The sequence below is a fragment of the Pseudophryne corroboree genome, chromosome 8, assembly GCF_028390025.1.
Source record: "Pseudophryne corroboree isolate aPseCor3 chromosome 8, aPseCor3.hap2, whole genome shotgun sequence".
In the NCBI taxonomy this organism is placed as follows: domain Eukaryota; kingdom Metazoa; phylum Chordata; class Amphibia; order Anura; family Myobatrachidae; genus Pseudophryne; species Pseudophryne corroboree.
Genome location: NC_086451.1, coordinates 451,186,620 through 451,210,897, shown reverse-complemented (window position 1 = coordinate 451,210,897; position 24,278 = coordinate 451,186,620). Strand labels below are relative to the sequence as shown.

Below are 24,278 nucleotides of genomic sequence, written 5' to 3'. Positions count from 1 at the left end.
CAAGCAATGCTGAAATAAAACACTGTGTATAAGAATGGTTAGTGAAAAGTAAGTTGCTGGTTATGTGAGGTAGGTGTGATTATTACAATGTACAGAGGTATATAGAAATAAATTAGGACTCTGAAGCGTTAGGCTTCATCGTTGCTAGTCCCGAGGGGCTGTGATGGCAGCAGCTCCAGCCCTATTCAGTGAATCTGGGTAAAGTACTTCCACGTACTGGACTGGGTCTCCAGGATCTGGCTCCAAACCTCTTTGAGCCAAGAAATGGTTTGGCAGTAGCATTAGCCTCAGGTGACAAAACCCGGGAGGGAAGTCTGGACAGGGCGGCCTATGGCCTTGATTTTATAGACCAGTGTAAGTAGAACCTGTGACTGAGGAGGGCTCTATGGTTAATGACCCTCATAGATGAGACATGTTGGGTTACAGGGTCTGGTCTACTCACTCTCAGACCTGTGACAAAGCTGTACATTCTTGCGGCATGTGTGTATACATGTAATAGCTGTTGTAGAGAATATAGGCCATCATTCCAAGTTGATCGCTCGCTAGCTACTTTTAGCAGCCGTGCAAGCGCATAGTCACCGCTCACGGGGGAGTGTATTTTCACTTTGCAAGTGTGCGAACGCCCGTGCAGCCGAGCGATACAAAAACATTTTGTGCAGAACAAAACCAGCCCTGTAGTTACTTATCCTGTGCGATGAATCCAGCGACGGAGGTCCCAGAATTGACGTCAGACACCCGCCCTCCCGCGTTTTCCCGAACACTCCCAGAAAACGGTCAGTTGACACCCATAAACGCCCTCTTCCTGTCACTCTCCTTGCGATCGCCCGTGCAAATGGAGTCTTCGCTAGATCCAGTGCACAGCAGCGATGCTCTTCGTGCCTGTACGACGCACGTGTGCATTGCGGTGCTTATGCATGCGCAGTTTAGCCATTTTTTTACCTGATCGCTGCGCTGCGAAAAACATCAGTGAGCGATCAACTCGGAATGACCCCCATAGTGCTTGCTCTGCCATCTATCCTGATCAGCTGTAAGCATACCAAACAGAGGGGCAGATGTATTAACCTGGAGAAGGCATAAGGAAGTGATAAACCAGTGATAAGTGCAAGGTGATAAACGCACCAGCCAATCAGATCCTAACTGTTAATTTACATATTGGAGCTGATTGGCTGGTGTATTTATCACCTTGCACTTATCACTGGTTTATCACTTCCTTATGCCTTCTCCAGGGTAATACATCTGCCCCAGAGTGTGAATGATGCTGGTGATTGCAGCTATTAGCCCCTACACTTAGGGACACAACATTGGTGATCAACTGGAGCTCACACCACAGCTAGTGAGTGGCTGGCTTGGCCAAGAGGCTACCATCTAAGTAGTCAGTGATGACTAGCTGCTGAGCCCCCGGAAAGCATGGTGCCCGTATCTCGTCACAGCTGCTGTCTCCTCTGTGAGGACCCTACTTTCTCATGGGTTGTGGGAGGCAAATGGGAATGTGTAAACTTCACCTATCTGATGAAGGGGCGCCACTCTAAGGATGCGGGATGGGTTAGACGGGGGCAGGGCTTTCCTGGCTAGCATGTTGGTGCATACTCCTGTGCCAGCCCCTAGTAAATACAGCGGTGTCCCCCAGATAGATTACAAGGAACAAGTTTTACATCAAGTACAAATATCCAGTTTCTTCGTCAGGGTTCAAGGGTCTACAGCTTCCGTTGCTATTGGAGAACCTTTAGTAGTTGTAACACGCTACGTACAAGTTGTATACTAACAATAATTCCGCTTTGACTTTGTAGATTCCAGTGCATGTACATTTTACCTGTGCGTGCCGACAGAAGGCAGTGCCGGAGAAGTATATCCTTCAGTCTAACGTATAAAAGGTGGAGAAAGTCACGGTGTCAGCCGCGGCTATGATGGCAAACATGAAATAGGGTTGTGTATGGACCGTGCCTTGTGCTGAATCTCCGTTATGGCTTCTTATGTGTCCAAAGCCATGTGGCAAATTCCTAATGAGTGTCTATGGCAGAGGATCCCAAACGTGGTCCTCAAGGCACCACAACAGTCCAGGATTTAGGTATATCAATGGCTCAGCACAGATTGTTAAATCAAATTGACTGAGGTGCTAATTAAGTCACCTGTGGCCAAGCATGGATACATTTAAAACCAGGACCGTTGGGGTGCTTTGAGGACAGCGTTTGGGAACCTCTGGTCTACGGATAGAAATTAGCAGCAGGCCACCAATCAGCTGCTTCATTCCCACGAACCTTTCACCGCGCCATTAAACCAGGTAATTGCTGAAATGTTACACAGGAGACATTGCTGGGCTGTATAGACGATCAGGGGACAAGCCCCTGCAGGGAATGAAATATACTGTAAATTATTACAACGAAACATCCAACCTAGACCTCATCTGCCGCCGCCTGCAGTCAATGGACAATTTCTCCCTTCACCCCCGCCCAAGCAATTTACAGAAGAGCATGGTAAATGGGGGACACCAGTGATTGTCCGCCTCCTTCAGCATGTTCCAGGCCTCCTGCATGCTGCGGGGAGAGAGTCCGTGGGTGCTGAACATGGTTTGGTAACAGCAGCTGTAATGTGGAATGGCCATTGAACCCGACAATCTAGCAGTGTGCCGTGGAGCAATCCCAGCTGCCCGAGCCAAGATGCCAACATAAACATCCTCAACTGTAGGCCAGGGGCCAATCCCGGCCTCTTGCAAGATGTGTCCAGCAGCTGCCTGAGACAACACGTAGGCGGTGCCACTGCAATAGGGTGGAAAATGGTCACCTGCGTATAGTTCCTGTGAGGTGTAATGACGGCTCTCTGGGTCCCGGTCGGGGCTAACATGCCAGTGAACTCGGCCCAGGTACAGGAGTCCGTTCTGTTCCCGCAGAAACTTTGACAAGGCCACCGCGTTGATGAAGACATCATCATCCGTCTTGAGCAAGTACTGAGCCTCTTGGCATTTCCCAAGTGCCCAAGACAACCCCGTCAGGGTTTTAAGCGTCAAGTTCTGGTAAGAGTCGGTGAAGTTGGCCTGGATGATGTCCCTGTGGGTCACTGCTTCGTGCACCAGTGCGGCTCTTTCTGCTGGCGACTTCGGAACCGCCAGGACGAACAGGGTGAGCGAAGCGGAGGAGGTGGAAGAAGAGAGACTCCCCCACGTCTGGCGGATCGCATCCCTCCTGTCTCTGTGGGAAGGCGCACTGGTAACTAAAATGAGGAGGAATGGGGGAGGCAAGCAAGCCTTGACAGGGGAGAGTAGTAATGGAGGGACAGGAACATTTAAAAGTCGAGATGAAGAAAGATCGGATGGAGTGGAGTAGAAAATGGGAAGTGTCTGAGACAATCGCTCTTCTAGATAGCCAGAGACGATGTAGATAATTAGCAAAGAGAGCGAGAAGAACAAGACAAGGACAGGCCAGCGCCGCCGGTGGAACGGAAACAAGCGCAGGCATACAGCAACAGCTGGGCGCATGATGGCCGTGGATGGAAATCTAGGTCCAGTTTTGCTTTTGATAAATCCGAACTGTTGAGATCATTATATACTTCCCAGGAAACAAGTTTATCAGACACTTCTTTATATTCCTGTCCCCATCTTGTGTCCTGTAGTGCGGTGATGGGAAGCCAGAACTTCTACCCTCCTGTCCAAACAAGGTGCCGGTATGAGTTCAGTGATGAGTAATCAGAGAGACACCTCAACCTGCAGCCGCCGATCTCAGCCTGGCGTTCAGAGACCTCTGTCAGACTGTAATAATTTAACACACGGGACCCATGTCACAGAAACGGTGCGACTTCTTCAGGACAGAGAGGCTCGTGTTGGGGATACGGTTATAACTGGAAGACAGGAAAGAACAGAATGAGAAACAATGATACTGACATATAAATAATAAACATCCAATCGCGTGACGCATCTATTATACAGCCGTACCACAGAATGTGATGGACATTTACGTTCTGTTAACCCCCAAAATATTATGGGAAAGGAAGGACCTGTCCAATTGGTGAGCGTTGGTTCAGCACACAAAATGGCTGCCTCCGCTGTGTCTAGTCTGCCTGTAAAAGGCACGCAAGCGCGTATTCTGTTCCCCCGCTACATTCTTCTTGCATTTGCGTTATCTCAAGGGTAACGTGCGCACCTTCCTATAATTATTACCTCATTATTTTTACAGTGGAACTAATAACACAAAGAATAAATAGCTCAGCAGTCATCTCTTTACTCTCTCTCTTTGTATACCATATATAAATAATAATTTGTTTCAAAAATGGCGCCATCTGGTCTAACCTAAGAGAATCTAATTACAACATCAGAATGTGCATAAAACACGTGTGGAGACCAGTAGCGTGGTGGAAAGTTCCAAATGCAGAGTTTACGTCTTACAAATAGTTTCCACTGTCATGTGGACTACCATGACCCTGTATATGCTGGAATGAACATGTAATCAGTTGCAAAAAGTAAGTGTTTGATTTATCACGTTAGCAGGGAAAAGGTCTGGAGTTGATTCCAAGTGTGGCATCTACATTAGGAAGTTGTTGCTGGGAAGCCACAACCAAGGCCATCTCAATGTAAAGGCACACTGGGCAGCTGGCTAGGGCCCTGCGAATCTAGGGGCCTTTGAGCAGAGGCAGTCTGGGCAAGGGGGGAGGGGGAATCTGCCCCCCGAGCTTGGTGATGGTGGTTGGTTTTGCCTTGTAAATGTTTGCTGCTTTAAAAAAAACATTTGCATTCGGCCGAAGCCTCGGAGCTTACATCCGGCCCCATGTTTGAAAAGGAAAAATGTGTGGGTCCATTCTTTGAGGTTTGGGAGAGTTATACTGCAACATTATAAGTTCCAATACGTAAGAGGATCCAAAACAGCTAGCATCTGACCTCTTGGTATGGGTTGAGGATATTGGATAATGAAACCCCCCCCCAAACTGGATTTTTATATCTTGTACTTTAGTAATGTCTTACAATATATCATTGAGCTTACTGTCACTGACTTGGAACTGACGAGAAGCGTCACACTGTATTGTGTATATTCAGCAATTCATTGTATCTAGATTATAATGTTTTTTCTTGTACATTGCACATATTTTCATGCTTCAATAATTAAAAAAAAAAAAAAAAAAAATTTAAATCTCCCCCCCCCCCCCCCCCCTAAGATAACTGGTGAAGGTCTGCTGCAAGATGCTCCTACACTTTCATCCTGGCTGCTAGATTTTAGAAAAAATTGTCAGGCCCCAGGCCCTGCATGTTGACCATTTGGGGTCGGCCTAGACACTGTCGCACGGTTGGTATCTGGTCTATAGGTTGACTACGTCTAAGTCGACGGTAACTAGGTCCATAGGGTTTCTAGGTCGACAGGGGCTCTAGGTCAAAATGTCGACATGAGTTTTTCACAATTTTTTTTCTTTTTATGAACTTTTTCATACTTAACGATCCACGTGGACTACGATTGGGAATAGTAACCTGTGCCTAGCGTAGTGAGGTACCTTGCCCGAAGCACGGCGAGCCATGCAAGGGGACACAGTGCACTAATTGGGGTTCCTGGTCACTGTATGGAGAAAACGACACATTTTTATTTATTTTTTAAGCCTCATGTTGACCTTTTGACCTGTCGACCTAGTTACTGTCAACCTATGTATGGATGATCTTCCATACCACACCCCGCCTGTTATACTGTAACCCTCTAGGATAGTGAAATTCATTGCTCCAGTATGTGATTATGATGAGGACACCAGGCCGGATGAGCAACTTATTCATACAAGTTTCTACCTGCATTTGGTTCTACCCAAGTCAGATATAATCGTATATTTCTTGTGTCAATGAAATCCAGTTGTGGAACAGCCAGGTCACCGTTATAAGCAAGGCAGAATAATGTAAACAGTCAGATCCGCTCACCATTAGTGGCACTACCCAGCTGTGGACTTGTGAGAGTGGTTGGCCCAGGTGCAAAAATATACACTGCCCCCCCCCCGTTTCCGACCCACCCCAAGTTCATAATAAGCCACAAGCCAGTGGGTGACAGGGAGAGGCAGAGGATGACGGGGAGAAGCAGTGGGTGGCAGAGAGTGACAGGAGTACAATTACACAGTCTCCTGTGATGTGTGACGACCAGTGGGGGTGCACCTTGGTGATGGTGGGTGTTGAAGGAAGAGTGTTCTACTGCACAGACTCTAGTCTTCCTATCCTCCAGGGAGACCTCATGGCCTATTCCAAGATGGCCACCTAGATCACTATTGAGAAGGTGCAGGAGCCATCTTTGTTTCTTTACTGTATAAGACTATGGGCCTAATTCAGACCTGATCATAGCAGTAAATGTATTAGCAGATGGGCAAAACCATGTTCACTGCAGGGGAGGCAGATGTAACATGTGCAGAGAGAGTTAGATTTGGGTGGGTTATTTAGTTTCTGTGCAGGGTAAATACTGGCTGCTTTATTTTTACACTGCAATTTAGATTTCAGTTTGAACACACCCCACCCAAATCTTATTCTCTCTGCACATGTTACATCTACCCCACCTGCAGTGCACATGGTTTTGCCCAACTGCTAACAAATTTACTGCTACAGTCAGGTCTGAATTAGGCCCTATGTAATGATATGGTGTGAGACAGAAGTGAGAGACCTGGTTAACACCTGCTGTCTGGCGAACTGTACAAAAACCCTATAATCCTCTGCGGCTCTGCTCCATCACCAGTGTACGTGTAACAGTGAGTACGGCTGTAGCTATCAATAAGCCAACACCACTGGTTAAGTAACTGGGCTGTTCATAGTTTGAGTCATCCAGTGGTGTGTGCCTATATAACTCTGCAATATTAGCACCCGCATCATTTCCAGCAGGGAACACGCGCCCATTGCCCTGTCTGTGAGAGGGGGCACCATCCCATGTGGCTTCCTCAGTTTGGCACTTGGTCAAGAGGCAGTACGCACCTGTGAGCATCAGCGCTAACAAGCAGCAGAACTCCCCTGTCACTCCGGCTCAGATGGCAAACACACACAGGGTTATACCAGCCTCCCTGAGGTAAGGGGCAGGTACCTCAGGCAGTGGGGCCCACTCTGCTTCCGTCCCTGACTTCGCTCAAAATGGTTGTGCGGTGGCCCAGAGGGAAACTCATTGCTGCACTGGGTGGCAGTGGGCCCCTTAGTCCCCAATGGACTAAAGTGCAACAACGGTAGGCAGTTCTACCTCTGGCACTACTGTTCCTTTCCAGCTGCAGATGGGATCCGGACGCCACTTGCTGTGCACCAGGCAAAGACAGCAATCTCCTCCTGAGTCCACTCATATGCACGGCAGTTCAAGCGCTCTCGCCGCAGGATCGGTTGTCCGTGGAGACGGTCACAGATATCTCCTCAGCACGTATTCAGCGGCATGAATCGTAAGTCCACAGCTACTAACGCGTTTCCCCGTGCAGCATACGGGTTTGTCAGAGAAACGCCGCTGATGAACCCGTAGGCTACATGGGGAAACGCGTTAGAATACATGACATCACAAATCCCTCCTCCCTCTAGGTATTTTTCTGTGTATAAAAATGGTTGCAATTTCTAAACGTTTCGTACAGTATTTTTGTTCAACCCCTTAAACGAAAGGTGAAAGTCTGCACATCAATTGCCTCTCGTTTCATTGTAATCCATTGTGGAGACTAATTAGGAAAACTGCGTCAGTGTCCAAATAAGGGGCCTGATCCAGGTTTGTAAGCAAAGCAAAAAAGCCACCCATGCTGCACTGCAGGTGGGGCAGATGTAACATGTGCACCTGGATGCTGCGCTGCAGGTGGGGCAGATGTAACATGTGCGCCTGGTAAAACCATGCTGCGCTGCAGGTGGGGCAGATGTAACATGTGCACCTGGTAAAACCATGCTGCGCTACAGGTGGGGCAGATGTAACATGTGCACCTGGTAAAACCATGCTGTGCTGCAGGTGGGGCAGATGTAACATGTGCACCTGGTCAAACCATGCTGTGCTGCAGGTGGGGCAGATGTAACATGTGCACCTGGTCAAACCATGCGCGCTGCAGGTGGGGCAGATGTAACATGTGCACCTGGTAAAACCATGCTGCGCTGCAGGTGGGGCAGATGTAACATGTGCGCCTGGTAAAACCATGCTGCGCTGCAGGTGGGGCAGATGTAACATGTGCGCCTGGTAAAACCATGCTGCGCTGCAGGTGGGGCAGATGTAACATGTGCGCCTGGTAAAACCATGCTGCGCTGCAGGTGGGGCAGATGTAACATGTGCGCCTGGTAAAACCATGCTGCGCTGCAGGTGGGGCAGATGTAACATGTGCGCCTGGTAAAACCATGCTGCGCTGCAGGTGGGACAGATGTAACATGTGCGCCTGGTAAAACCATGCTGCGCTGCAGGTGGGGCAGATGTAACGTACAGAGAGAGTTATTCGTTTGGGGTGTGTCCAAACGGACACCTAACTTGTGCTGCTTTCAGATCGCAAATGTCGAATCCTACCCGGTAAGAGAAACGTGTCCTTACCGGGTGGGATCCGGCATTTGCTCTCCTTGCTGGCTTTCCGACCCGGCAATATACCATGTCGGTTGCTATAGCAGCTGGGGGCGCAGCAGCAGCAGCAGGGGCGGGGGTGGAGGCGGCGCTGGGAGATGAGCTCATCTCCTGCGCTGCCTCTCCCTATGCTGTGAATGGGAGCCGTGTCGCATCGGAACGGCTCCCATTCACACTGCACCTGACCCGGTAATAACCCTTCTTTTTTACCGGGTTGAATTACCGGGTCAGGTGACCCGCTAATTCGGGAAAGGCGCTTTCACATCGCACACTGACCCGTTTCGACACGGCAATATACCGTGTCGATACCGGGGTATTTGTGCGATGTGAAAGGGGCATAACAGTGTAAAATATTTTTTGCTTTACTTACAAACCTGAAGCAGGCCCATAGAACTACCTGTATAGCTTTAGACTGCCCTGGGGCAGGTACTCGGCAGATCATTAGTGAGGAGTACTCTACAGTACAATCAGCCAGAATATATTAACTTCATAGTGGAACCCAAGCCAACAGAAGCTTCCCTACTACACTTCCGCATTCACTGGGGAAAAGAAATAAAATAATGCGGCGGATGTAATGGAGTCTGAGATCGCAAAACCGCGCCTTGTAAGTGATTGTGCCTTTATCTCAGGCTCCATTACATCCCGTAGAGCACAGGTTCTCAAACTCGGTCCTCAGGACCCCACACGGTGCATGTTTTGCAGGTCTCCTCACAGAATCACAAGTGACATAATTAGCTCCACCTGTGGACCTTTTAAAATGTGTCAGTGAGTAATTAATACACCTGTGCACCTGCTGGGTTACCTGCAAAACATGTGCACAGTGTGGGGTCCTGAGGACAGAGTTTGAGAACCACTGCCGTAGAGTATACCAGATAGTAATGGGGGGGGGGGGGGGGAGGTTGAGAGTAATTAGTACATGGGGGCATCATTGTAATGATCAGGATATGGGGATGGCATTGTCATGAGACATGATATCTGAGGTGGTGTATGATATCTCGGGGATACATGCTATTAGGTAGGGCAGAGGTTCTCAAACTCGGTCCTCAGGACCCCACACAGTGCATGTTTTGCAGGTAACCCAGCAGGTGCACAGGTGTATTAATTACTCACTGACACATTTTAAAAGGTCCACAGGTGGAGCTAATTATTTCACTTGCGATTCTGTGAGGAGACCTGCAAAACATGCACCGTGTGGGGTCCTGAGGACCGAGTTTGAGAACCTATGAGGTAGGGGAGGGTGGATATCATTAGGGGGGCACATGATATTATGGGGAGGGTATATATCATTAGGAGGTACATAATATTAGGGGAGGGTATATATTATTAGGGGGTACATGATATTAAGAGAGGATATATGATGTTAGGGGAGTACATGGTATTAGGGCAGGATATATATCAATGGGGGGGATATTTGATATTATGGGGATATATGTTATTTGGTGGATACATGGTATCAGGGGGCACATGATAATTGGGGGGATATTTGATATTAGGGGGATATATGTTATTTGGTGGATACATGGTATTAGGGGGGCACATGATAATAGGGGAGGGTATGTGATATTAGAGGAGGGTATATATCATTAGGGTTGGTACATGATAATAGAGGGGAAAATTAGGAGAGGGCATATATCATTAGGTGGTACATAATATTAAGGGAGGACATATATTATTAGGGAGTAGATAATATTAGGGGATTATATGATATTAGGGGAGGGCATATATCATCAGGGGGTACAAGATATTAGGGGAAGGTATATATATTATGAGGCGGATACATGGTTTTAGGGGGATACATGATATTGGGGGGGTAAAATAAGATTTTACTCACCGGTAAATCTATTTCTCGTAGTCCGTAGTGGATGCTGGGACTCCGTAAGGACCATGGGGATTAGCGGCTCCGCAGGAGACTGGGCACAACTAAAGAAAACTTTAGGACTACCTGGTGTGCACTGGCTCCTCCCACTATGACCCTCCTCCAGACCTCAGTTAGGATACTGTGCCCGGAAGAGCTGACACAATAAGGAAGGATTTTTAATCCCGGGTAAGACTCATACCAGCCACACCAATCACACCGTATAACTCGTGATACTATACCCAGTTAACAGTATGATAACAACTGAGCCTCTCAACAGATGGCTCAACAATAACCCTTTAGTTAGGCAATAACTATATACAAGTATTGCAGACAATCCGCACTTGGGATGGGCGCCCAGCATCCACTACGGACTACGAGAAATAGATATACCGGTGAGTAAAATCTTATTTTCTCTAACGTCCTAAGTGGATGCTGGGACTCCGTAAGGACCATGGGGATTATACCAAAGCTCCCAAACGGGCGGGAGAGTGCGGATGACTCTGCAGCACCGAATGAGCAAACTCTAGGTCCTCCTCAGCCAGGGTATCAAACTTGTAGACTCTTGCAAGAGTGTTTTAACCCGACCAAGTAACAGCTCGGCAAATTTGTAAAGCCGAGACCCCTCGGGCAGCCGCCCAAGAAGAGCCCACTTTCCTCGTGGAATTGGCTTTCACAGATTTAGAGTGCGGCATTCCAGCCGCAGAATGTGCAAGTTGAATCGTGCTACAGATCCAGCGAGCAATAGTCTGCTTAGAAGCAGGAGCACCCAGCTTGTTGGGTGCATACAGGATAAATAGCGAGTCAGTTTTCCTGACTCCAGTCGTCCTGGAAACATATACTTTTCAGGGCCCTGACTACGTCCAGAAAACTTGGAATCCTCCAAGTCCCAAGTAGCCGCAGGCACCACAATAGGTTGGTTCACATGAAAAACTGATACCACCTTAGGAAGGAATTGGGAACGAGTCCTCAATTCCGCCTTATCCATATAGAATACGGATAAGGGCATTTGTATGACAAAGCCGCCAATTCTGATACACGCCTGGCCGACGCCACGGCCCACAGCATGACCACTTTCCACGTGAGGTATTGTAGCTCCACGGATTTAAGTGGCTCCACTCAATGCGACTTCAGGAAATCCAACACTACGTTGAGATCCCACGGTGCCACTGGAGGCACAAACGGGGGTTGACTATGCAGCACTCCCTTAACAAAAGTCTGAACTTCAGGCAGTGAAGCCAGTTCTATTTTGGAAGAAAATCGATAGAGCCGAAATCTGGACCTTAATGGAACCCAATTTTAGGCCCATAGTCACCTCTGACTTGTAGGAAGTGCAGAAAACGACCTAGCTGAAATTCCTCCTTTGGGGCCTTACTGGCCTCACAGCACGCAACATATTTCCGCCATATGCGGTGATAATGGTTTGCGTTCACTTCTTTCCTAGCTTTAAATAGCGTAGGGATAACTTCCTCCGGAATGCCCTTTTCCTTCAGGATCCGGCGTTCAACCGCCATGCCGTCAAACGCAGCCGCGGTACGTCTTGGAACAGACAGGCCCCCTGCTGCAGCAGGTCCTGTCTGAGCGGCAGAGGCCATGGGTCCTCTGAGATCATTTCTTGGAGTTCTGGGTACCAAGCTCTTCTTGGCCACCCGGAACAATGAGTATAGTTCTTACTCCTCTCCTTCTTATTATTCTCATTACCCTGGGTATGAGAGGCAGAGAAGGGAACACATACACCGACTGGTACACCCACGGCGTTACCAGAGCGTCCACAGCTATCGCCTGAGGGTCCCTTGACCTGGCGCAATATCTTTGTAGCTTTTTGTTGAGGCGGGACGCCATCCTGTCCACCTGTGGCCTTTCCCCACGGTGTACAATCATTTGGAAGACTTCTGGATGAAGTCCCCACTCTCTCGGGTGGAGGTCGTGTCTGCTGAGAAAGTCTGCTTCTCAGTTGTCCACAACGGGAATGAACACTGCTGACCGTGCTAACACATGATTTTCCACCCATCGGAGAATCCTTGTGGCTTCTGCCATCGCCATCCTGCTTCTTGTGCCGCCCTGTCGGTTTACATGAGCGACCGCCGTGATGTTGTCTGACTGGATCAGCACCGGCCGGTGTTGAAGCAGGGGTCTAGCCTGACCTAGGGCATTGTAAATGGCCCAAAGTTCCAGAACATTTATGTGTAATGAAGTCTCCTGACTTTTCCATAGGCCTTGGAAGTTTCTTCCCTGTGTGACTGCCCCCCAGCCTTGAAGGCTGGCATCCGTGGTCACCAGGACCCAGTCCTGTATGCCGAATCTGCGGCCCCCTAGTCACCACCACAGCGACACCCTGGCCCTTGGAGACAGGGTTATCCGCCGATGCATCTGAGAATGCGACCCGGACCACTTGTCCAACAGATCCCACTGGAAGATCCTTGCATGGGACTTGGCGAATGGAAATTCTTTGTAAGAAGCTACCAGCTTTCCCAAGGCTCGCGTGCATAGATGCACCGATACCTGTATTTGTATTAGGAGGTCTCCGTCTAGAGACGCCAACTCCTTGGACTTCTCCTCCGGGAGAAACCCTTTTTATCCTGTTCTGTCCAGAACCATACCCAGGAACAGTAGACGCGTCGTAGGAACCAGCTGTGACTTTGGAATATTCAGAATCCAGCCGTGCTGTCGTAGCACTTCCCGAGATAGTGCTACTCCGACGAACAACTGCTCCCTGGACCTCGCCTTTATAAGGAGATCGTCCAAGTACGGGATAAGTACTTCGGCCATTACCTTGGTAAATACCCTCGGTGCCGGGGACAGACCAACGGCAACGTCTGGAATTGGTAATGACAATCCTGTACCACAATTCTGAGGTACACCTGGTGACGAGGGTAAATAGGGACATGCAGGTAAGTATCCTTGATGTCCAGTGATACCCTGAAATTTTCCAGGCTTGCAATAATCGCCCTGAGCGATTCCATTTTGAACTTGAACCTTCGTATATAAGTGTTCAAGGATTTCAATTTTAGAATGGGTCTCACCGAACCGTCTGGTTTCGGTACCACAACATTTTGGAATAGTAACCCCGGCCTTGTTGAAAGAGGGGTACCTTGATTTCACCTGCTGGAAGTACAGCTTGTGAATTGCCGCCAGTACTACCTTTCTCCGAGGGCAGCAGGCAAGGCTGATGTGAGGCAACGGCGAGGGGGAGTCGTCTCGAACTCCAGCCTGTATCCCTGTGATACTACTTGCAGAACCTAGGGATCCACCTGTGGGCAAGCCCACTGATCCCTGCAGTTCCCGAGACGCGCCCCCACCGCACCTGTCTCCACCTGTGGAGCCCCAGCGTCATGCGGTGGACTCAGAGGAAGCGAGGGAAGATATTTGATCCTGGAACTGGCTGACTGGTGCAGCTTTTTCCTTCTTCCCTTGTCTATGTGCAGAAAGGAAGCGCCTTTGACCCGCTTGCTTTTCTGAAGCCGAAAGGACTGTACCTGAATATACGGTGCTTTCTTTAGGCTTTTGTGAGGAAACCCGAGGTAAAAAATTTTCTTCCCAGCTGTTGCTGTGGATACGAGGTCCCAGAGACCATCCCCAAACAATTCCTCACCCTTATAAGGCAGAATCTCCATGTGCCTTTTAAATGCAACATCACCTGTCCACTGCCGGGTTTCTACTACCCTCCTGGCAGAATGGACATTGCATTGATTCTGGATGCCAGCCGGCAAATATCCCTCTGTGCATCCTTTATATATAAGACAACGTCTTAAATATGCTCAATGTTAGCAAATATTATTATCCCTGTCTTAGCGTATTAATATTATCTGACAGGGTATCAGACCACGCTGCAGCAGCACTATTTATGCTGAGGCAATTGCAGGTTTCAGTATATAACCTGAGTGTGTAAATACAGACTGCAGGATCGCCTCCTGCTTTTTATCAGCAGGTTCCTTCAAGGTGGCCGTATCCTAAGACGGCAGTGCCACCTTTTGACAAACGTGTGAGCGCCTTATCCACCCTAAGGGATATCTCCCAACGTGACCTATCCTCTGGCGGGAAAGGGTACGCCATCAGTAACTTTTTAGAAATAACCAGTTTCTTATCGGGGAAAACCACGCTTCTTTACACACTTCATTCATTCATCTGATGGGGGAACAAAACAGTGGCTGTTTTTTCTCCCCAAAAATAAAACCCCTTTTATGTGGTACTTGGGTTTAAGTCAGAAAATGCGTAACACATTTTTCATTGCCGAGATCGTGTAACGGATGTTCCTAGTGGATTGTGTATATGTCTCAACCTCGTCGACACTGGAGTCAGACTCCGTGTCGACATCTGTGTCAGCCATCTGAGGTAACGGGCGTTGTTTTGAGCCCCTGATGGCCTTTGAGACGCCTGGGCAGACGCGGGCTGAGAAGCCGGCTGTCCCACAGCTGTTACGTCATCCAGCCTTTTATGTAAGGAGTTGACACTGTCGGTAATACCTTCCACCTATCCATCCACTCTGGTGTCGGCCCCACAGGGGGCGACATCCCATTTATCGGCCTCTGCTCCGCCTCCACGTAACCTTCCTCATCCAACATGTCGACACAGCCGTACCGACACACCGCACACACACAGGGAATGCTCTGACTGAGGACAGGACCCCACAAAGTCCTTTGGGGAGACCGAGAGAGAGTATGCCAGCACACACCAGAGCGCTATATAATGCAGGGATTAACACTATAACTGAGTGATTTTTCCCCAAATAGCTGCTTGTATACATATATTGCGCCTAAATTTAGTGCCCCCCCTCTCTTTTTAACCCTTTGAGCCTGAAAACTACAGGGGAGAGCCTGGGGAGCTGTCTTCCAGCTGCACTGTGAAGAGAAAATGGCGCCAGTGTGCTGAGGGAGAAGCCCCGCCCCCTTTTCGGCGGACTTTCTCACGCTTTTTCTGTGATACTGGCAGGGGTAATTTTACATCTATATAGCCTCTGGGACTATATATGATGTATATTTTGCCAGCCAAGGTGTTATTTATTGCCCTCAGGGCGCCCCCCCCCCAGCGCCCTGCACCCATCAGTGACCGAAGTGTGAGGTGTACATGAGGAGCAATGGCGCACAGCTGCAGTGCTGTGCGCTACCTTGGTGAAGACCGAAGTCTTATGCCGCCGATTTTCCGGACCTTCTTCGTGCTTCTGGCTCTGTAAGGGGGACGGCGGCGCGGCTCCGGGAACGAACACCAAGGTCGGGTCCTGCGGTCGATCCCTCTGGAGCTAATGGTGTCCAGTAGCCTAAGAAGCCCAAACTACCACCTGTTAGGTAGGTTCGCTTCTTCTCCCCTTAGTCCCTCGCTGCAGTGAGCCTGTTGCCAGCAGATCTCACTGTAAAATAAAAAAATAAGAATTTACTTACCGATAATTCTATTTCTCGGAGTCCGTAGTGGATGCTGGGGTTCCTGAAAGGACCATGGGGAATAGCGGCTCCGCAGGAGACAGGGCACAAAAAGTAAAGCTTTAGGATCAGGTGGTGTGCACTGGCTCCTCCCCCTATGACCCTCCTCCAAGCCTCAGTTAGGTACTGTGCCCGGACGAGCGTACACAATAAGGAAGGATTTATGAATCCCGGGTAAGACTCATACCAGCCACACCAATCACACTGTACAACCTGTGATCTGAACCCAGTTAACAGTATGATACCAGCGGAGCCTCTGAAAAGATGGCTCACAACAATAATAACCCGATTTTTGTAACTATGTACAAGTAATGCAGATAATCCGCACTTGGGATGGGCGCCCAGCATCCACTACGGACTCCGAGAAATAGAATTATCGGTAAGTAAATTCTTATTTTCTCTATCGTCCTAGTGGATGCTGGGGTTCCTGAAAGGACCATGGGGATTATACCAAAGCTCCCAAACGGGCGGGAGAGTGCGGATGACTCTGCAGCACCGAATGAGAGAACTCCAGGTCCTCCTTAGCCAGGGTATCAAATTTGTAGGATTTTACAAACGTGTTTGCCTCTGACTAAATAGCCGCTCGGCAAAGTTGTAAAGCCGAGACCCCTCGGGCAGCCGCCCAAGATGAGCCCACCTTCCTTGTGGAATGGGCATTTACATATTTTGGCTGTGGCAGGCCTGCCACAGAATGTGCAAGCTGAATTGTATTACACATCCAACTAGCAAAAGTCTGCTTAAAAGCAAGAGCACCCAGTTTGTTGGGTGCATACAGGATAACAGCAAGTCAGTTTTCCTGACCCCAGCCGTCCTGGAACCTATATTTTCAGGGCCCTGACCACATCTAGCAACTTGGAGTCCTCCAAGTCCCTAGTAGGCGCAAGACACCACAATAAGCTGGTTCAGGTGAAACACTGACACCACCTTAGGGAGAGAACTGGGGACGAGTCCGCAGCTCTGCCCTGTCCGAATGGACAAACAGATATGGGCTTTTTTGAGAAAAAAACCCACCAATTTGACACTCGCCTGGTCCAGGCCAGGTCCAAGAGCATGTTCACTTTTCATGTGAGATGCTTCAAATCCACAGATTTGACTGGTTTTAAACCAATGTGTTTTGAGGAATCCCAGAACTACGTTGAGATCCCACAGTGCCACTGGAGGCACAAAAGGGGGTTGTATATGCAATACTCCCTTGACAAACTTCTGGACTTCAGGAACTGAAGCCAATTCTTTCTGGAAGAAAAATCGACAGGGCCGAAATTTGAACCTTAATGGACCCCAATTTGAGGCCCATAGACACTCCTGTTTGCAAGAAATGCAGGAATCGACCGAGTTGAAATTTCTTCGTGGGGCCTTCCTGGCCTCACACCACGCAACATATTTTCGCCACATGTGGTGATAATGTTGTGCGGTCACCTCCTTTCTGGCTTTGACCAGGGTAGGAATGACCTCTTCCTGAATGCCTTTTCCCTTAGGATCCGGCGTTCCACCGCCATGCCGTCAAACGCAGCTGCGGTAAGTCTTGGAACAGACATGGTACTTGCTGAAACAAGTCCCTTCTTAGCGGCAGAGGCCATAAGTCCTCTGTGAGCATCTCTTGAAGTTCCGGGTACCAAGTCCTTCTTGGCCAATCCGGAGCCATGAGTATAGTTCTTACTCCTCTACGTCTTATAATTCTCAGTACCTTAGGTATGAAAAGCAGAGGATGGAACACATACACCGACTGGTACACCCACGGTGTTACCAGAACGTCCACAGCTATTGCCTGAGGGTCTCTTAACCTGGCGCAATACCTGTCCCGTTTTTTGTTCAGACGGGACGCCATCATGTCCACCTTTGGTAATTCCCAACGGTTTACAATTATGTGGAAAACTTCCCCATGAAGTTCCCACTCTGCCGGGTGGATGTCGTGCCTACTGAGGAAGTCTGCTTCCCAGTTTCCATTCCCGGAATGAAACACTGCTGACAGTGCTATCACATGATTTTCCGCCCAGCGAAAAGTCCTTGCAGTTTTTGCCACTGCCCTCCTGCTTCTTGTGCCGCCCTGTCTGTTTACGTGGGCGACTGCCGTGATGTTTTATCCCACTGGATCAATACCGGCTGACCTTGAAGCAGAGGTCTTGCTAAGCTTAGAGCATTATAAATTTACCCTTAGCTATATTTATGTGGAGAAAAATCTCCAGACTTGATCACACTCCCTGGAAATTTTTTCCTTGTGTGACTGCTCCCCAGCCTCTCGGGCTGGCCTCCGTGGTCACCAACATCCAAAACTGAATGCCGAATCTGCGGCCCTCTAGAAGATGAGCACTCTGTAACCACCACAGGAGAGACACCCTTGTCCTTGGATATAGGGTTATCCGCTGATGCATCTGAAGATGCGATCCGGACCATTTGTCCAGCAGATCCCACTGAAAAGTTCTTGCATGAAATCTGCCGACTGGAATTGCTTCGAAGGAAGTCACCATTTTTTTTACCATGGCCCTTGTGCAATGATGCACTGATTTTAGGAGGTTCCTGACTAGCTCGGATAACTCCCTGGCTTTCTCTTCCGGGAGAAACACCTTTTTCTGGACTGTGTCCAGAATCATCCCTAAGCACAGGAGACTTGTTGTCGGGATCAGCTGCGATTTTGGAATATTTAGAATCCACCCCTGCTGTTGTAACAGTATCCGAGATAGTGCTACTCCGACCTCCAACTGTTCCCTGGACTTTGCCCTTATCAGGAGATCGTCCAAGTAAGGGATAATTAAGACGCCTTTTCTTCGAAGAAGAACCATCATTTCGGCCATTACCTTGGTAAAGACCCGGGGTGCCGTAGACAATCCAAACGGCAGCGTCTGAAACTGATAGTGACAGTTCTGTACCACGAACCTGAGGTACCCTTAGTGATAAGGGCAAATTTGGGACATGGAGGTAAGCATCCCTGATGTCTCGGGACACCAGATAGTCCCCTTCTTCCCGGTTCGTTATCACTGCTCTGAGTGACTCCATCTTGATTTGAACCTTTGTGAGTGTTCAAATTTTTTTAGATTTAGAATAGGTCTCACCTAGCCTTCTGGCTTCAGTACCACAATATAGTGTGGAATAATACCCCCTTTTCTTGTTGTAGTAGGGGTAATTTAATTATCACCTGCTGGGAATACAGCTCGTGAATTTTTTCCCATACTGCCTCCTTGTCGGAGGGAGACCTTGGTAAAGCAGACTTCAGGAGCCTGCGCAGGGGAAACGTCTCGACATTCCAAACTGTACCCCTGGGATACTACTTGTAGGATCCAGGGGTCCTGTACGGTCTCAGCGTCATGCTGAGAGCTTGTCAGAAGCGGTGGAACGCTTCTGTTCCTGGGAATGGGCTGCCTGCTGCAGTCTTCTTCCCTTTCCTCTATCCCTGGGCAGATATGACTCTTATAGGGACGAAAGGACTGAAGCTGAAAAGACGGTGTCTTTTTCTGCAGAGATGTGACTTAGGGTAAAAACGGTGGATTTCCCAGCAGTTGCCGTGGCCACCAGGTCCGATGGACCGACCCCAAATAACTCCTCTTCCTTTATACGGCAATACACCTTTGTGCCGTTTGGAATCTGCATCACCTGACCACTGTCGTGTCCATAAACATCTTCTGGCAGATATGGACATCGCACTTACTCTTGATGCCAGAGTGCAAATATCCCTCTGTGCATCTCGCATATATAGAAATACATCCTTTAAATGCTCTATAGTCAATAAAATACTGTCCCTGTCAAGGGTATCAATATTTTTAGTCAGGGAATCCGATCAAGCCACCCCAGCTCTGCACATCCAGGCTGAGGCGATCGCTGGTCGCAGTATAACACCAGTATGTGTGTATATACTTTTTATGATATTTTTCCAGCCTCCTGTCAGCTGGCTCCTTGAGGACGGCCCTATCTATAGACGGTACCGCCACTTGTTCTGATAAGCGTGTGAGCGCCTTATCCACCCTAAGGGGTGTTTCCCAACGCGCCCTAACTTCTGGCGGGAAAGGGTATACCGCCCATATTTTCTATCGGGGGGAACCCACGCATCATCACACACTTCATTTAATTTATCTGATTCAGGAAAAACTACGGTAGTTTTTCACATCCCACATAATACCCTCTTTTGTGGTACTTGTAGTATCAGAAATATGTAACACCTCCTTCATTGCCCTTAACGTGTGGCCCTAATAAGGAATACATTTGTTTATTCACCGTCGACACTGGATTCAGTGTCCCTGTCTGTGTCTGTGTCGACCGACTAAAGTAAACGGGCGTTTTAAAACCCCTGACGGTGTTTTTGAGACGTCTGGACCGGTACTAATTGTTTGTCGGCCGTCTCATGTCGTCAACCGACCTTGGCGCGTGTTGACATTATCACGTAATTCCCTAAATAAGCCATCCATTCCGGTGTCGACTCCCTAGAGAGTGACATCACCATTACAGGCAATTGCTCCGCCTCCTCACCAACATCGTCCTCATACATGTCGACACACACGTACCGACACACAGCACACACACAGGGAATGCTCTGATAGAGGACAGGACCTACTAGCCCTTTGGAGAGACAGAGGGAGAGTTTGCCAGCACACACCAAAAACGCTATAATTATATAGGGACAACCTTATATAAGTGTTTTCCCTTATAGCATCTTTTTTATATATTTCTAACGCCAAATTAGTGCCCCCCCTCTCTGTTTTAACCCTGTTTCTGTAGTGCAGTGCAGGGGAGAGCCTGGGAGCCTTCCCTCCAGCCTTTCTGTGAGGGAAAATGGCGCTGTGTGCTGAGGAGATAGGCCCCGCCCCTTTTTCGGCGGCCTCGTCTCCCGCTCTTAACGGATTCTGGCAGGGGTTAAATATCTCCATATAGCCCCCGGAGGATATATGTGAGGTATTTTTAGCCAAAAAAGGTTTTCATTTGCCTCCCAGGGCGCCCCCCTCCCAGCGCCCTGCACCCTCAGTGACTGCCGTGTGAAGTGTGCTGAGAGGAAAATGGCGCACAGCTGCAGTGCTGTGCGCTACCTTAAGAAGACTGAGGAGTCTTCTGCCGCCGATTCTGGACCTCTTCTCGTTTCAGCATCTGCAAGGGGGCCGGCGGCGAGGCTCCGGTGACCATCCAGGCTGTACCTGTGATCGTCCCTCTGGAGCTAATGTCCAGTAGCCAAGAAGCCAATCCATCCTGCACGCAGGTGAGTTCACTTCTTCTCCCCTAAGTCCCTCGTTGCAGTGATCCTGTTGCCAGCAGGACTCACTGTAAAATAAAAAACCTAAGCTAAACTTTTCTAAGCAGCTCTTTAGGAGAGCCACCTAGATTGCACCCTTCTCGGCCGGGCACAAAAATCTAACTGAGGCTTGGAGGAGGGTCATAGGGGGAGGAGCCAGTGCACACCACCTGATCCTAAAGCTTTACTTTTTGTGCCCTGTCTCCTGCGGAGCCGCTATTCCCCATGGTCCTTTCAGGAACCCCAGCATCCACTAGGACGATAGAGAAACCTAAATATACTTTCTTTCTAGGTGCTCAGGAGAGCCCCTAGTGTGCATCCAGCTCAGCCGGGCACATATGTTTAACTGAGGTCTGGAGGAGGGTCTTAGTGGGAGGAGCCAGTGCACACTAGGTAGTCCTAAAGCTTTCTTTAGTTGTGCCCAGTCTCCTGCGGAGCCGCTAATCCCCATGGTCCTTACGGAGTCCCAGCATCCACTTAGGACGTTAGAGAAATATAATATCAGGGGGATACATGGTATGAGGGGAGGGTATACATATATGTGATCAGGGAGATACACGGTATGAGGGGAGGGTATACATATATGTGATCATGGAGATACACGGTATGAGGGGAGGGTATACATATATGTGATCAGGGGGATACACGGTATGAGGGGAGGGTATACATATATGTGATCAGGGGGATACACGGTATGAGGGGAGGGTATACATATATGTGATCAGGGGGATACATGGTATGAGGGGAGGGTATACATATATGTGGTCGGGGGATACATGGTATGAGGGGAGGGTATACATATATGTGGTTAGGGGGGATACATATATGTGATCAGGGAAATACATATGTGATCGGGGGATACATGCTATTAGGGGAGGGTATACATATATATGATCAGGGGTATACATGGTATTAGGGAAGGGTATATATATGATCAGGGGTATACATGGTAGGGAAGGGTATATATATGATATGGGGTATATATGGTATTAGGGAAGGGAATATATATGATCAGGGGTATACATGGTATTAGGGAAGGGTATATATATGATCAGGGGTATACATGGTATTAGGGAAGGGTATATATATATATGATCGGGGGTATACATGGTATTAGGGAAGGGTATATATATGATCAGGGGTATACATGGTATTAGGGAAGGGTATATATATGATCAGGGGTATACATGGTATTAGGGAAGGGTATATATATGATACTATCATATATATACCCTTCCCTAATACCATGTATATCCCTGATCATATATATACCCTAACCCTAATGGTAGAGGCTAGATCCAAGTGGCCTAAGGGACCTATTCCGTCAGGGGGAGGAGCCACGACACAAGGGGGAGGAACTACGCCAGCGGGACAGTTCTCTAGTATCCACACCACCAACTATTACCTTTAGTAATTAGGTGGCGAGCGAAGCGAGCCCGCGAGGGTACTTTTCGGGTACCTTGTTCGCCCGCAGCTCCTCCCCCTGGTGACGGGTCTCCTCCCCTAGGTACGTCAGAAGGTCCCTTCTCCCACTCCAATCGCTCGCCACCTAATTACTAAAGGTAATAGTTGGTGGTGTGGATACTAGAGAACTGTCCCGCTGGCGTAGCTCCTCCCCCTTGTGTCGTGGCTCCTCCCCCTGACGGAATAGGTCCCTTAGGCCACTTGGATCTAGCCTCTACCATTAGGGTTAGGGTATATATATGATCAGGGATATACATGGTATTAGGGAAGGATATATATCTATATATATATCTATATATATATCTATATATATATATAAAATCAGGGGGATACATGCTATTAGGGAAGGGTATGTATATATGCAGGGGTATATATGGTGTTAGGGAAGGGTGTATATATATATATATATATATATATATATATATATAATCAGGGGTATACATGGTATTAGGGAGGGGTATATATGTATATATATAATCAGGGGGATACATGCTATCAGGGGTATATGACAGGTGTGGGCCCGGCTCTCACCTCTGTAACACCGCGGATGATATACTCCTGCCCTGCGCCTCCTGTCGGCGCTCTCTGTCGCCATGTGTCATCTCAATAAAGTTGCGCAAAACGGAGAGTAACAGCAGGGTGGGGACGGGATCCCTGTCTCCATCGCGACGGGCTGGGCGGGGTCGTCAGGCTTGTCTCCATGGTAACGGCTGAGGGCGGAAGAGGGGTTTCGCTTCCGGGTGAGAGCTGTACGGACTGCGGTGTGCACGTTTCCTGTGACAGAGAGACGGTAACGAGGGTGCAGTGAGGGGGTTAATACCCACCGCCGGCTGCTGGGGGGACTACAGGTCGCAGCATACCCCACAGGCGGCAACCTGTGGCTGTTGTGAAACCGTACGGAGGCTTGGGTGGCATGCTGGTACTTGTAGTTCCACAAGAGCTGTGTGTGTGTGTGTGTATATATATATATATTTTGTATACTGTGTGTGTGTGATAGATATAGATATATATATATATATATAAAATCCTGTGGCTGCCTGTTACTGACCCCTCACGCGCTACTGACCCCTCACTGCCTCGTATAACACCCCTTCCCTGTGTAGCCAGTGCTGGCCTAATCTCGGTAAAATCAAACTGAGTTACTAAGCCACCTGTGCCTGAGCAAGGGTATCCTTAAATCCTGGTCTGTTGGGGTGCCTTGAGTACCGCGTTTGGGAACCCCTGCATTAAGCTGTTCTGTGCGGTGATAGAGCAGCGAGCAAGAGCCAGTCAGACCTGTTATCAGGCGACAGAGGGATAATTACTTACCAGCATGGCGCAGTTATATTTGGAGGGGGCTTCCAGCGAGGACAACACCTTTTACAGCAGATGGCTAATGGCCAGGGGATCACTAACACCAGAGAACTGAGAAAACATGGCTTGGTCTGATGAGTCCAGGTTCCAGTTATTCCCTGATGAGTAGACCAGGATGTAATAAAACCGCATCAGTGCATGGATACATTATGCCTGCAGTTTCTCCCAGTCACCAGATCTCAGTTCAGTCCCATCGGTGACATTAAATGCGCTGCCAGGGGTTAACCTTAGATCCAATACTGCCACAATCTAATTGCAGCCCCCAGCATGTGCAGAGATGAACGCAGATCTGGCTGCATTTACCCCTTTGTGTATTGTGCAACTTACTGTAGTCCTGAGCTACGTAAGTGGTGTTAGCATAGCATCTGTCAGTGTTCATAATATAAACTCATATTAGTGTTTTTATGTTTGATATGTATAGATGGCAGCACAATTGCAGGAGAAGCTGCAGGCTGAGGTCACCAAATACCAGCAAGTCCAGAAAGGTAAGATACCGGAGT

General features: G+C 48.7%; 2 protein-coding genes across 6 annotated transcripts in view; one reads left to right on the top strand and one right to left on the bottom strand.

Annotated features, from left to right (window-relative positions):
- Window positions 1-1,199: 1,199 nt before the first annotated feature.
- On the bottom strand, window positions 1,200-23,062 carry B3GALT4 (beta-1,3-galactosyltransferase 4). Its single transcript, XM_063938253.1, has 2 exons — window positions 22,957-23,062; window positions 1,200-3,828 (listed from the first exon to the last, which is right to left on the bottom strand). Exon 2 carries the CDS (start codon window positions 3,467-3,469, stop codon window positions 2,438-2,440), a length of 1,032 nt encoding a protein of 343 aa, XP_063794323.1. The 5' UTR covers window positions 3,470-3,828; window positions 22,957-23,062; the 3' UTR covers window positions 1,200-2,437.
- Window positions 23,063-23,087: 25 nt separating this feature from the next.
- PFDN6 (prefoldin subunit 6) overlaps window positions 23,088-24,278 on the top strand; it is a 47,938-nt gene continuing 46,747 nt past the window's right edge. Inside the window, exons 1-2 of one of the 5 annotated variants that reach the window (XM_063938254.1) lie at window positions 23,088-23,215; window positions 24,200-24,263. In XM_063938254.1, the coding sequence (XP_063794324.1) occupies window positions 23,126-23,215; window positions 24,200-24,263 (154 nt within the window). In that variant the 5' untranslated portion in view covers window positions 23,088-23,125. The other 4 variants (XM_063938257.1, XM_063938256.1, XM_063938255.1 and 1 more) reach the window with 4 other exon arrangements.